This window comes from Pieris brassicae, chromosome 8 (genome assembly GCF_905147105.1).
Source record: "Pieris brassicae chromosome 8, ilPieBrab1.1, whole genome shotgun sequence".
Classification (NCBI taxonomy): Eukaryota; Metazoa; Arthropoda; class Insecta; order Lepidoptera; family Pieridae; genus Pieris; species Pieris brassicae.
In genome coordinates this window covers 11,671,098-11,686,912 of record NC_059672.1, presented here as the reverse complement: position 1 = coordinate 11,686,912, position 15,815 = coordinate 11,671,098, and the positions used below count along the sequence as shown (strand labels likewise).

Below are 15,815 nucleotides of genomic sequence, written 5' to 3'. Positions count from 1 at the left end.
TGAGTTTTTTTTAATTTAACTTTTACGATTTGAAATTCCATTAAAAATTCACTATAAATAAACTGCAGCGTATTTGCAATACTAGTTTGTTTTTGAGAGTTAATTTAAAGGAAAGCGGGATTGCTCAAAAAAGTAGGTAAATGATTAAACTTTCATAATAAAACAAAACCTAATAGTCTTATCAAAATTCCTATCATACAAAGAAAACTTCAACGTCAGTAGGGACTGCAGTTTCATTTCTTGTTGACACGTGGTTTGAAGAGTAAGTGTTCTAATGCAAACTCAAACTCAAAATAACTTTATTCATATCGGTAAACAAGTATACTTATGAACATCAGAAAAAAAGATAAATTAATTGTAAATTTACATTTATTACCAATTCGCAAGTCAAGGGCGTAGAGCGGGCAAGAATAACTAGTAAGAAACATTCCGCAAATCTTAGAGAATTATTTTTAAATTTATAATCATATAAATTTTCGTCAAATTTATATAAAGTTTTATTGATTAATTTGCGTTTAGCGAGGGCTTTGAATTTATTTAGTGATAATTCTCTAATTTCGCTTGAGAGTTTGTTGTAAAAACGAATACAATTTCCATATAAGGAGTGGTTTAACTTCAGGAGCCTGGTTGGTCGTACGCTCAAATTACTGCTGTATTGAGTATTATATCGATGAAAGTCACCATTTGTTTTAAAATCGTTTATTTTTTTACATACAACAAGGCTTCAAAAATATACTGACCTGAAGATACTGTCATAATATTTAATTCCTTAAACTTATTGCATACCGTATACGGATGGGACCTTATTGCAATGAAACTCACATGACGGACAGTAATATAATGCGTTTATTATTAGAGAATATTGATTTATATAATAGGCATACACACACAAGCACACATTTTCATACTTATACACTACACCTCCCATGGGAAAGAGATAAAAAAAAATGATTGAATGCATTTTTTTTAAATCTATAACTAAGATTAAGCTATACTTAAACTTAGATATACATTTTATATTATTGATATTATTTTTATAATACAACTATCATGTTATTAAAAAAATAATAATAATTAGTTCCAAATGAAATAAAATATAAATTGATAAGAATAACTCTTAAAAGTACTTATGGTAATATGAGATGAATACAATATGTTTAGACGCACGCGCAACTTGCGGCAGCTTTATAGCTAAACAATAACATTGATAGCACAACATAATATTTAATAACTTATATTAACCTTATATAACTTATTCATAATACAATTTTGTACGATCCTTATGTACCAAATCAACTTTACCTTTAATATTTACTTCTACGTTAGGTGATAAGTCTCTTATCACTGTGTATGGTCCGGAGTATAATTCTGAAAGCTTGTTCCCAGTTTCATTTTTAATTAATATCTTATCATTATGCTTATAACGTATTGGATTTAATTACTTATCATACCTACTTTTTCTATCTAATTTACTTGCTATCAAATTTCTACGAGCTTCTGTCTGCGACACTTGTAAACGATACTTTAATTCAAGGGGATAGCTGTCATAATTGTACAGAGGGTCTACAGATTTTGATAAACTACTAGGCAAATTGCATAACTTTCCGTACACGAGTTCGAATGGAGTAAATTTTGTCGATGTATGTACAGTCGTATTATACGCAAAGCACCAGAATGGTAGCCACGCACTCCACATGTCCGGTCGGATCTCTGATTGAATTCGTAAAAATGCACCTAGATTTTTGTGGGAGTTTTCTAGCGCTCCAATGCTTTGGTGATGATACCCTGTGGAATTTAACTTTGAAATATTAAGCAGTTTACATACCTCTTTGAAGGTGTCGGACATGAACTCTGTACCCCTATCTGTAGCAACCTCCCTTGGAACACCATACTGGAGTATGAAATTATTCACGAATACACGTGCTACTTCTGTTGATGTTTTCGTTACAAGTGGGAATGCACATACATATTTTGACAACTCGCATTGCAAAGTTAAAATATAAGTATAGTTATACGAGTCCCTATCAAGTGGTCCCACAAGGTCCAAAAATATCTTCTCAAACGAGGTATGTGCTGTAGAGGTAATGACCATGGGTTCTTTACTAATCACAGTATATTTTTGTTTTTGGCACTTTGGACATTTTTTAACAAAATCAGATACGTCCTTTTCTATTCCAGACCAGAAATAGTATTTCCTTATATTATTAATCATTCGCCGCTTGCCCGCGTGGCCACTCGTGGGCAATAAATGAAAATCATTAAGTATCACTTTTCTATCATGTAAGTTATCTATTCTTTCTACATCTTTTAAAATACACAGACGGGGCCCTCGCCAATTTACTTTACTTTTTATTTCATTTGCTAGCTTTTCCACAAACACTTTTGTGTCGTTATTCTTTATTAAATATAACTCTTCTATTCTTAAATACAAACAAAACTCACACAGCCTTCTCGCAAATGCGGCTCGCGTCATTTGCAATCGAATGGCCGGGTTTATGTATATAACTGTTTGTTTATTATCGTATGAAATTTTTTTATTTTCGTATTGAATTCTATTATCCTTTCTCAATTTTTCTAAAAATTTATTCTCTATAAACCTAAGCTCTACTGCATCTTTCGGCTTAATCTCGGTTTCTACAAGCTTCGGTTGATCAGACCAATGGCCAGTAGAAACGGTATCACCCGGAAGAGTATTCTTGAGAACGAGCTGGGACTTGTCTTAAGCCCCATAGGCATTCTAGTCATTTGAAACTGCCCAGAACAAAAAGCAGTATATTTTCTACTTTGAGGTTCAAGGTCAACATTATAAAAGCCTTGGTTCAAATCTAAATGAGTGAAGTATATACAACCCGATAGTGAGTCTAATATCTCATTAATATTAGGTAGCGGAAATTTGTCATCAACTATGCAGTTATTTAATTTGCGATAATCAATGACCAATCGCCACTTTTTTTCTCCGTTCAAAGATTTCTTTGGCACTAAAAGAATCGGACTAGACCACTGACTATTGCATGACTCTATAATACCCTGATTTAAGATATTATCAATCTGTTTCCTTAATGTCCCCCTTCTGATAATGTGGCAGCCTATAAGGTTTGGAATACACTGGGGTTACATTTGGTTTTAAAGTAATAGAATGTTCATATATATTAGTAGTAGTTAGCCGATCTCCTTCTAAATAAAATAAATCATTATAATTTGCACAGATATTTTTTATACTAGTTTGTTCCTCTGAATTTAAGTGATTCAAGTTGAGTAATGGGAATAATTTTTTAACTCTCTCGGAATTTTTTATTGGTTTCTCAAAAGTACAGATATTATACTCAATAGCTCTGTGAATAAATGTTTTATGTCGGATAAATTTACTTCTGTCTCAGTCGTGTTTAAAATCTGTATAGGTAACTTTCCACCAACGGGTTTAACTAAGGTATTGGCAATATAAATTCCTTCTTTTATTTCTAACGCACAAACTACACATTCTTCAGTTAAATTGGTACTAATAAAGTGTATAACTTCACATCTAGAAGGAATAGTCAAAGACGTTTTATTGACAATTAAGGGCAAAGAAATTTTCAAATTATTATTCCAAAGTGTCAATCTATTACTTTCGAAGTTTAAAACAGACTTATATTAGTTTAAAAATTCCTGAACCAGTATGCCACTAGCTTTACATGGCAACGATTTGAAAACAAAGAATTTATGCGTGATCATCAGTTTCTCTATATAAAGATTAATGTAAACATATTCAATGGATTGTACGTTGCCCCCAATACCATTTACGACAAGATTGTTATGATGAATTGGAATATTAAGTTTTAAAACATGCTCATATTTAATAGCAGAAATTGATGCCCCCGTGTCAATTAGTCACGTAGATGGAATATTTTTCTGTAAGTTAAATGTAACGTGACAAACATTATTGCATGATAAAATTACATTTTTAGTCACGAAAAAACGTATCCTCTGAAACCGTTTTATTCTCATGATTATCTTGTGAATCTGGGTTTGTCAAAGTATGCATGTGCGGTTGTCGTTTACCCGGATACCTAGTTTTATTATAAAAGTACCTACCTCTGCTTGGTCCACGGCAGCTAGCGCGAGGTACTTGCCAACCGCGCCCAGGGAATGAGTGTGAGTAACCTGGTCGTGGCTGTGCCCGACCCCGAGCAGGGTTGAATGATGTAAAGGTCCTATTCTCCGCTCTACGGTGACCTCTAAAATTACTTCATCGGGAAAAATTATTATTTTGTCGAAAAGTCATAATATCAGCGGAGGTTGAGGGAGTTGACATATCCTCATGAGGCCGCTTGAACGGCATTACTTAAAGAAGAAAAATTCCTCGCTGAAATTACTGTACTTAATCGCCGATTTCTCAATCCGTCGGCGAAACTCTTTATAGCTTGTTTTTCATTTAGAGGCTTTAGTACCTTAAAAGATTCTGAGTTGCCATCTGATTGAGAAATCGTTAGATCAACAAACAAGTCACAAATCTGTTTTCCATACTCGTCTATAGAAAGATTATTTTGCCTGATATTCAACAACTTATGCTGAATAGCTGTTGCCGGTTTTTTAGGCAACAAATTAATTTTCATCGCGTTTATTAAATCACTGACGGTGTCATATTGCGAGTCGAGTTTTAACTTTGCCGATTGAGAGGCTTCTTAACACAAAATTAATTAAATTTTTGTGGGAACTTTGTTCTATCTCCGATTGATAGTACTCAATGCCATCAATAAGTTGCTTTACGGTAATATGCTTAATGCGATTTTTAAGTCAAATTTAGCCATTGTTGATTCTGTATTTACAGATGAGTCGCTACACAAGTTTGAAATTTCCTCATACACATTAAAAAAATCTGAACTTAACCGATCAATTTTCACGGAGTCCTGACAAAATATTTGTATAGGAAGTAATTGTTTCAAAATAGCATCAAAATCATTTACAAATTTTTCAGCTTCCTGACTTTTTAAAAAAATAATATCTCCTTTTCTCCTAATCGGACCAATCTTCACTAAATAAGTCCTTATTCTAAGTAAGCCGTCATACAAATTACATAAATTAGTGTACATTACCTATATCTGTATTATTTCACTACACTAAACGCATTCACTCACTAAAGCACATAAAGTTCTTCACCATGGGACTGAATTGAAGCAACAGGTTACTTGGCGTGTGAAGGACAGGCTTCCGCTGGTCTCGCATTGTACTCGCACCTTTCGCACCCGACTCCACTAGGGGATGCCCTGATAGCGCGAGCTCTCTACGAAGAACGCTGCATGAGTATTCTGGTTATCTGTTCCTGGTTCCATCGGCGATGGCACCGCTTATAGACTTTGTAAATTATATAGTTGGCCCCAACAAAAAGTAAACAGCATATAAGCGTGACAATACCAATCGCCGAAAGGTGGAACTTGAAATTTTCTATTGAGGCAGAATTAGGGCTTCCATTTTGGTTGATGAAGACCTCATCTTTTTCAACCTTTGATTGGCACATTATACACGAGTGTCTCGTAGAAGGTTTAGAGAAATTCCCATGTCAACATGTCATCTCGCGTTCGCGCTCGAGGCACGGTCGCCACGGATGGGAACTTATTGCAATTAAACTCACATGACGGACAGTAATATAATGCGTTTATTATTAGAGAATATTGATTTATATAATAGGCATACACACACAAGCACACATTTTCATACTTATATACTACAACCGACTCCATTGGGGAAACACAACAAATACCCCGAACAGCTCGCTCCTGCAGCACAAATATGGATTGAACCTTTTCAGCAGCACCTCACAGTAGAATACCGTTTTATTTCCAGATATTGCCCCAGGATTCGGATTTGATGAGTCACTGTCGCTCATGTTATTTTTTAATCGTTTTTTTCCTTCCATTATATTCAATTTTTAATGTGACAATCACTTAAAGATAAATATGACATACACTTCTACATTCTAGATGACTTCGCCCTAATAAAAATGCTATTATATATTTATTTGTCATTTAACCCATTGAGTCTGAAGTTTTGTTACTAGTCAGTTTAGTTAAGACTATTGTAGTAACCAAGTAAGACTAGTAACAAAACATTAAACATGAATTATGCCGGACTTAGAGCAAGAACTAATATGAAATATATTGGTATATAGATATAAGTATAAGCAAATGATGAAATATATTGGTCAATTATTATTATTTTTCATATACGAACGAGACACTCAATTTCTTCAGCTTCAGCTTCAGTCGCGATTCTGATGAAGCACCTGTAGCCGGTGAATATGGGAGGGGCACAAAGCGCAAAGACTACGCTAGCGTATGTCATGCACGGTCGGATGCAGGCCTTGTACAAGGTCAACTTGTGTCTGAGAGACATGTGACTCCTTTTATTTAGGACAAAAGAGGCTTTCTTACGAACGGCGGCTATATGAACGGGAAAGACATGCCGCTATCGAGTGTGACTCCTAGATATTTGACGGACTTTTGCCATGGGATGGCTTGCCCGTATAGGGTTACCTCTTTCTTGAGGTGAAATTTTTCCCTAGCGCGAGCACCGGGGTTGCCCCTGGCAAAAAAAACTGCTACGCTTTTCTCGGGATTTATTTGGAAAACAAGTAGCAGCCCAGTGATTCCTACTTTTAACTCGGTTTTTATTCCTATTCTGTGCAAAAGTAAAGTGTCGTGTAACAAATAAATTTATTATATGTACATAAGAATCGTCAACTCTTGTGAAACATCAACTAACGTCAAAAAACTCATCCATGCATTTATATTTTCATTCTTGACATAACGTCGCATCTTACAGTTCGCAAAGAAAGTAGAAACTAGAAAATCGTGGTATTTTAACCGAGTGCTACTCCCATAATTGATCAATTATTAAGTAGTGTAAATTCTTATTTTATATCGGTAAAATATATTAGAATAGTTATCATGGTATGAGTTTAGCAATTTAAATTAATTTCAGCGTGATGCTAAAATCACAGCTGTTTTAGATATTCTTTATTTTTATTATTAAAGAATCTCTTATCAGAATGTCTACACGGAGAGCGAGAATAAAAGCGGTAACAGCATTACCTCCTAGAAGAAAAAATGCGCCTAATTTAAATAATAAACCAGAAAAAGAAAGTCCCAAAGTTTCGCATGTATCAAAAGAAAGTGAAGAAGAACATAAAAACACACAATCCGATATTACTGAAAACGCCTCAAGTACATCAAGCATAGTTTGCAATAAATCCCTTATTTTTTCTACCATTGACCAAAAAGATGTTTCATCTAAAACATCTGAGTTACCTGCTACTCCAAAGCCAAGTAATTTATTTGCTGCACCTTTAACAAGAAATAGTCCAAAACGATTTGCTTCTCCCAATCTATTATCGCCTAGAAGAGATACATCTAAATGTAACACTCCTGTACGGCAAACTATACCAAGACATCATGATTTCAATCAAAACACAGAACTGCAAGTAACTAGTAATTCTGTGAATAGAGTACAACAAAACAGTAGAATTGAAGGTAAGTACTTAATATTTATTTGTTTGCACTAACACATTTGGCGGTATGATGGTACGGTTATCCTATAATTTATTGCTTAAGGTTTTAATCGTAGGAGAAAAATTATTCTTAAAAGGGCTGTTTTTAAGTTAGTTTGTTGTGTGCTTGTGCCAAAGTAAGAAAGTATATTTTGTATGCTTTATTATTGAACTACTACCATAATATAGTTAAAAACAAATAAGCAAGAAAGTGCTAATGATCACTATTAAAGCTAAATGATACTGATATTTTCATACAGCATAGAATATTAAAATTAGAAAATAAATTATAAACCATTGAGTGTCATATCTAGACAAAACCTTAACATAAATCTGTCAAGATCTTAACATTAATTAGAAGTTGTTCCTGAATTACAAAAGCAGATTCACTGCAATGCTTCTGTAAGAGCCCTCGAAGATGCATTTTGTTTTCAAGCATAGACAAAGTGTGGGTAAAAGTAAATAATTATTGTTGAAATAATCACCAAATAAGAAAATCAAAGATAAATTAGTGCTTACATAATACTTGAACCTCTCCACTGCTAAAACTCCTAATGGCCAAGAGCTGAAGATAGTAGAAAGAGCCTATAAATTTAAAATAAAACTGATTGAATGACTCTTACATAATTAACATTCAACTGCCAATAAATTAAATCATTAAGATAATAATGTCATCTGTAACATGTAAAGAGTTAAATCATAACTCGGTTGCCAAATAGCTTTTTAAAATTATGTGTCAGTTACATGTATATCTTATAAAATATAAAAATATATTGATACATATAGAGTAACATCATTCTTGTTCAATACTATCTAAGTTTATCTAGGTTGAATGATCTATTGATTTCTTACTTCTGTAATTTTATTTTAGGTATGTTTCTCAAGTATCACCATTATATTTTTATAATCTAAAATTTATCAGTAACATCTTACATTAGTCACACATTTTTTTCATGCTTGGTGTTCTCCTTTTCACACTTTCATTAACTACTTCTATGAACAACTTTCTAAATGAAAATAATTTCACTTGAATATTACATGTGCTTGTATCGTAAAAATATTTCTTTACAATATTATAATTATGTAAAATAGGAACTTAGGCTTATCAATGAAACAAAAGCTGTTGTATTAGATAATTGTTATGTATGTATTTTAATTTACAGTCTATAATGAGAAACCAGAAGCAACAGCAACTGCCATGGATGGTATTGTTCCACTACAACCAGCAGTTGGCCCTAAACCAATAGAAAAGCTAAAGAATGATATTATCTCAGAAAATGCAGAGGTTCTATTTGATCCAATAGTACCTTTGCCATCTCCTAATAAATTACGCCCAAAACTTCGTCCCGTGCCTCGACTAGGACCTAGGAGGAACAGTATTCAGGTAACATAATTATAATTAGTATTTAAAACTTTGTAATTAACAGAAAGCCCTCTATTTTTATTTACATATAATTTTAATTTTATTCTAGTAGCGTTTGCAGAGTAAGTAGTAAGTACTGCTAAGCGGAAATTTCACAAGTTCTGTTACGCAAGCCAATGTATACAAAAGTAATCTTTCTCTTCTCAGGGCAGCGCCAGTGAATCCGAAGATGAGAGCCGTCGAAGTCTTCTAAGTGGAGGAAACACTCCAGGACCCAGACAGAGGCATGATTCACAAACAATTCTCCAGTCTATGCTTAATAGGTAATGTTATTTTACGTTTTATGAGGGAAAATATAACAGATAACTTCCATGCCGCCTCTACATTCAAGCAAATCAGTTGTAAAACTAAGAAACACAAAAAACGTTGAAGGTTAGCTCAAAATATGAACCAATGGCGCTGCAACCTCTTGGGTCTGGGCCTCAGAATTTTGTTTATAGAGTTGGTGATCAACCTTCTGCGCCTGACACGCCGTCGACTTTTTAGGTCTAAGGCATGCCGGTTTCTTCACGATTTCCATTACCGTACATAGTATATCTTCTTGACAGAAAGTCCATTAGGAATCGAACCTACGACCTGAGAGTCGCACGCCGAATCCATTAGGTACGATAATACAAAAAGACATAAAAATATATTACATTAATTACATACAAATTATAGATTACCATGTACAACAGTCATAATACAATCAAATCAAACCTACATAATTAGAGTGGTAAGAACCACTTGACATTGTACAGTTATCATTTGTATTGCTTTTAGAACACCTACACAGCAAAATAGATAAATGTGTACTTAATAAATGTAATCTATGTACCAGTCGGTACTTAAGAGCGCGCATTAGGCTAGCAAAATTCATGATTTTACCTAGTGTGTGAAACAAACGTATACCTGAAGTTCGCGATCACTAATACGAAGTAAACGCCAAATGCTTTTTATTTAAATGTCTCGTAAAATATTAAATATTTTATAAAATCTCTAGTAACAGCTCTCTGCCAATCTTATTTGCTGTAATTCAATATTTTTTGGCTCCATATTACTCGCCATGATCGAAATTGAAACGTAATTAGAAAAAAGTTAGAGGAGACTTCGTGTTTTTTTGTATCGAAGTCTACATTTATTCTCTATATAGTCATATTAACAATTTTGCTAAAATTTAACCTCCTCATTAAACTAGAAATAGTTAACAAATTTTTGTTCACCTTCGTTCTTTTGAAAATATCGAGCTGGATGTCGACATCCAATTATTAGTATAGACACGTAAATGATGTTAAACAACACTTAAAGAGACTTTTAAAACTTTAAATTGGCGTGGATATTACAGAAAAAGGGCAGATATTTTACATTAAGAGGAACTAGTAAAACGTCACGTAGAGTGCATGGGAAAACTAGTGGAAAAAGAATTCCTAAGGGTCGAAACTTAGGTTACTATTCAGAAACGTGACTCCCGTACGTCAAAAATTTATTGTATTTTGATGTGGCAGAATGAAAAATTCTATAATTTCTATCTCGACGCCTGGCGTTCCACAACAGCGCCTTTTAAGACACTTTCTGCTGCGCACCACCTCTTTGTGGAACCAGCTGCCAGTATAGGTATTTCCAAACCTCTACTGGCATCCTTCAAGAGAAGAGCCTACTAAAGAACACCCTCTAGCCCCCGGTGTTTGTGAGAATGAAAGAAGAAATGCATATTTCTACGAAATTCATCTATTCCTAAAAAAATATTTTCAGGGACGTAAGCCGTGTCAGGAATGAGTCGGTAAGTTCCAGTGTAAGCCAAATTGCGGGACCACAGATACCTATGCCAGCATCTCCCATAAGAGATAAGTCTTTAAAGTAAGTAGTGCAACAATTTTTTATTTTTATTTTACATGTATTTTTATAATATTTATATAAAGATTAGTTGTTTTTGTGTATGGAGAAATATATACAGAAATACGACTTATAAATTCAAATACTCTGTTCTAAATTCAAATCGGACGAATTGTTAAATTATTTTTAATATCGTTGGTCAAACACAAAAATCGTGTTAGCCAGATAATAACATACGAACTGCGTGTCGTCTTTTGTTTTACTGTCTCCAATAGTCACATAGTTTTTAAGTACGTTTCTTCTGGTTTATTATGTGTAAAAGTGGAAACCTAAATATACAGTTTAGAAAATATAGTAATTACCTGTCAACGTAATTTCAATGATCTAAGAATATCTCTCGATTTGTGTATGTAATTGTGAATTAAATATTTTAAAAAATACATACTTTAAACTCTGTACGTCGTACTGTACCACAATCTCCAGGTTGTGAGTCCAATTAGGTAACTCTTATAAAAATTCAGGGTTCGCCGTGCTCAAGAAGCAGCAAACAGGCGCGCGGCGATGGCATCTCGCCGCAAACGTCATTGTAAGCGTGAAGACATGACTATGTATGACCTCATCTTTTACAACCCAACGGAAAATCCAATTTTGTAAGTATATACATTTGCTATGTAAAAATATTTACCACCAATTAAATGTAGTAAATGTTCACAGATACAATTTTTTCACGAACCTTAATGACAAAATAACTAAAAATAATACATACTTTTGAATTTTCTAAAACTCATACACAGATTTTTTTGCTACAAATTCAGTTTATATTGGTGACAGGAGACGGACTTGATATGGACCTCACTAATATGTTTTAATTTTAACCTTTATATAGCTGTTTTGTGACCTCTCCAGTTGGTTATCTTACAAAAAATCCCGGGTATTCCGACCAAGTATTACCAATATACTAAGAAAAACGCTATGAAAATTTGACAATACGTTACACTCTGAAAAATCACAAAAAGACAATTGTACTACAGTTTTAAAACCACTTTATTTGAAGGTTATAATTAAATTAATGTGAAATTTAGGATTTAAAAAATGTATGTATATGCTAAGCGTAATTTCTAAGTAAAAGTAAGTAAGTTTGAGAAATACCACAAATTAATAAAAATGTGTACCTATATATTTTTGCAGACCAAACGAAGACGAAATGAGAGCGAAAGAAGAGAGTCTAAAAGATTTAGAAAAGCAAAGTATGGATAATAAAGAGGAAAGCGTAGATACTGTTCAGGAATCTGCGCCCGCGCCGCAAATTAAACTTGGCCCGAATGGCGAAATTATACTCGATGAATCTAGTTTGGTAATAATAATAATCATTATTAATTCAAATAATGTCTGGTTCAACGGCGACCCCGAATACTTAACAAAAGTACTCTTTCGTCTCTTTCTTTCAAATTGAATATATGCTGTGATGAAAAGAGACGGATACGTTCGTTCGAACGGTGGGATTCTTATAAACTAAATTAATGTTTTCAGGTTATAAAACAAACACAGAACCAGAAAATATCTTCAATAGTCCGTGAAGGGGCTTGGATGCCCTCTCAAGGGAAATACAAACGAGGCCCAAGGACAGCGAACTGGAGTGCCCCGGAGACGGTGAGGTTTTATAGAGCCCTGGCCGCTATTGGGACTGATTTTACATTGATGGCGCCACTGTTCCCTGATAGAAGTAGAAAGGATCTCAAGTTGAAGGTAAGCTTTAAAAGGGTTTTCTTTCACTATCAAAATGCTTTGTGAAATTGTGACTGTGTTTTCAATTTTCGACGGTTCGGTTTTCGGTTGCCGGTTTGTTGTGAACTTTGACTGCGCGCACCACGGCGATTCGCTGACTGTATTGAGTATTGAACGTAATTATCCGGATGATGATTTTAATCCTTATTACTTATCAAAATGTAAATTTCGTGTACCCTCCTTAACGAAGAACGCGTTTTGGTCAAGACTTACCGATGTCCAGATTGAGCATTCCGATAAACGAGTTAGGTATCCATAGTTTAAAATCTACTTTCGTTTATTTTTTGTAATTTTAGTTGTTTTGTTTAATATTTGTATTATCTCTTCGTGTATGTCATGTTTGCCTATAAATGCTTGTCACATTAAAAAGAGTATTTTATTTTTCTTGTACCAATGTATCAGTGTGCCGAGCGTTGGCAAGCAAAATTGAGATACGGCGATCTTTATATCTCTTTGTGGATCTTTATCTGGCGTTACTTCAAAAGAATACAGCGATTGTGATATTCTTCATACGAGCTCTAATTACAAGAGCAGAAATTCAAGCTGCTTCTACTAAATACCAGCGCGCGCCTGCTTATTTTTTATTATTTTTGTCGTATGTAATAATTTATCAGGTTTTTTGCCGCGCATTAAGATTCGTAGTGCGGTGCGCACTTCTCTAAATTTTTTTAGTAACTTCTTTACCTATAATTAATCTTAATTGTATGTTTGTAATGATTAATCTTAATACTAGTAAATCTGTATCATTAATTATTTCACGAGCTTTATCATCCCGGAGTAACGTAGGCTATATTTCCAAAATATAAAAAAGGCCAGCCCTGCAAAGTAATGAGAGGTCGCTTATTATAGATATAAAGTTAAATTTAAAAAAAAAATGTTTTATACATATAAAAGAAAATTCGTTAGGCATGCGTTATCTTGAAAAAATCGTTAGATATGTTTGAATACAACTTATTTAAAGGATACAAATGCGTTTTTTTTTAATCTTCACAACTGTGGATACTCACTTTTTTATTATTTTCAGTTTAAAAAAGAAGAAAAGATAAATGGAGAGCAAATTGATAAAGCGTTGCGATGTAGGTTCTCTTGGGACGCCATGTCGCTCGCGGAAGAGTTTGAGGCGGAGAGAAAGGAAGCTAAGCGGAAAGAAGAAGAGGAGAAGAGGAAACAGAAAGAGTTGATAGAGCAACAGAAGAAGGCGGAAAGAGAAAGACTGAAAGAATTCAAAGGAGCTCGGAGATGTAAATATATTTGTTTAATTAACTAGGTCTTATTTCTTCTGTAGATTTAATATCATGCTGTACCTGAAAATATTTTTAAAATACCCTATTTTTTCTTTGAATGTGTTGATAGCCATTATTAATGTCTTGTTTATTAATTTTTTTTTTTAAGGAAAATTATGAAATTCTTTCTACAACACATTAAGAACTGTGTTAATTATGTTTTTTTTTAGGTAAAGCTATGAAAGCGCTCGAATGTGTCCCAAGCAATCTGTCTCGGAAGAAATTTACAATCACCAACGCCGATGATCTTATAGAACGAGGCAAGCAGATAGAAAACAACGTGAAAAAACACTTAGCCCAAAAACATACAAAGTCTTCTACGTTAACTTCCAAAGTGGCCAAGTCTCCTCTCACCCATACACCTATAAACATACCAGCCCAAAGCAACCGTCAAACTCCACTAAAAACTCCAATTTCCTCTGACATACCACTTACAAGAAACACATCTAAAACACCAGATCTTGCCTTAAGAAACATTCCCTCCAATTTAGAAACCGGTTCACTCATAGTGTTGACTGTAAATGACCCAAAATCTCCTGGGAAAAAAATGTTGCAAACATACATCGCTCAGGAAGAAGGTGTATTAACACAAGTGGCTCTGCCGAGTGGACTTTTGAATTCAGTAGTAGGTTACATGAAGAAGGGTACCCCTAGAAGTACTGTGTCGAACACTTCTTCGCCTATTACACCGAATACTGATAGAGCTGGTACTGGCCAGAGTTCTGAAAGGAAACGACAATCTTCCTTCTCTATAACAGAACTTTAGCCCATATCAATTATAGATATTCTAAGTATGAATTTGCAACTAAGATTTTTATTTTAATTATGATTTTATCTGATAATGTAGATTTAGCAAAATGTATGAAATGTTTGATACGCCTGATGCTTAAAAAAACAATTGTAAGTGTAGCAATTGTTTTTGTACTCAATACTCATCTAATATATCATAAATGTAAGAAAACATGAGCCTTAATTTGTATCACAGCAATTTGTGCTTAGTGAGTATTTATACCTAATTTCTGGTTACCCGTAGGAAAACTTACAATTTACAGTGTTATTCTGTGCGGAAAGAGAATAGGTATGTCAATTAATTTATTCACAAAAATTATATACTTTTAATTGTTATATATTAATGACAATTGAACTATGATAACGTGTGTTGTCATAAGACAGACAAAGATCACCTCAAATGTCACATCCAAATGAAATGTTGTCCAAATGAACATTCAGAATCTGTTATAACGACATCGAAGGGATTACTCATATTAGGTCGTAAAAACCGACAGACTTAACAGCTCATGACGTTGTTATTAAGTTATATAATAATATATATTATTACATAATACAATAGAATTCAGCCGGGACCTTTGATTTTGTGTCCATATAACCGGCATGTTGTTCAAAACGATGTCATCGTTAAAGTTTTTGACTGTATAATTTATTAATATAGATAACACATAGTAAGTACATTTAAGAATTTCAATAAGACAATTTAAAAAATCTCCTGGCAAGTTTTAAGGTAATGGGAGTCAGTCTTGTATACAGCAGTATTTATTAGTGAGTCATGTGTATCGGAATATTTTTAAGGCTTTTCAAAGTGAATAGACAAACTATTTAGTTTGTTGGACTCTTAACTACTCTTTCTGTTATGTTTACATTTTGAAGAGACGTAAGGGTTTTTGTTAAAACTGAGATTTCGTTTTTATAAAGCATTTTATATACACCATAGATACGGAATTTAGTGTATTTATTACAAGTGGAAAACACTTTAATTTTATTAAGGTTCAGACTTGGTCGCCATCACGGTTAAATTCAAGAGTTGGTACAAGTTCCCAATAACATAGTATTATTGTGCCTGTATGTAAAGAACTAGCATAACATAAATTACTATCAAATCTATAAGCAATTATATTATTCAGCCAATATTTTTTTAATTAGCTATATTGTATTATCACCAAAATCTTTTAATAAAACCAAGTATTAAGATTTC

At 33.6% G+C, this 15,815-nt stretch overlaps 1 protein-coding gene across 2 annotated transcripts; it reads left to right on the top strand.

The window, feature by feature from the left end:
* The first annotated feature begins 6,784 nt into the window (after positions 1 to 6,784).
* On the top strand, positions 6,785 to 15,786 carry LOC123713021 (transcription factor TFIIIB component B''). 2 transcript variants are annotated; one of them, XM_045666493.1, is made up of 10 exons: positions 6,785 to 6,926; positions 7,011 to 7,505; positions 8,686 to 8,906; positions 9,093 to 9,208; positions 10,677 to 10,781; positions 11,279 to 11,407; positions 11,946 to 12,111; positions 12,288 to 12,503; positions 13,567 to 13,783; positions 13,996 to 15,786. In XM_045666493.1, exons 2-10 carry the CDS (start codon positions 7,025 to 7,027, stop codon positions 14,589 to 14,591), a joined length of 2,247 nt encoding a protein of 748 aa, XP_045522449.1. In that variant the 5' UTR covers positions 6,785 to 6,926; positions 7,011 to 7,024; the 3' UTR covers positions 14,592 to 15,786. The 2 variants fall into 2 exon arrangements, with proteins under 2 accessions (XP_045522449.1, XP_045522448.1); XM_045666492.1 differs by having other exon boundaries at positions 6,785 to 7,505.
* Positions 15,787 to 15,815: the final 29 nt, after the last annotated feature.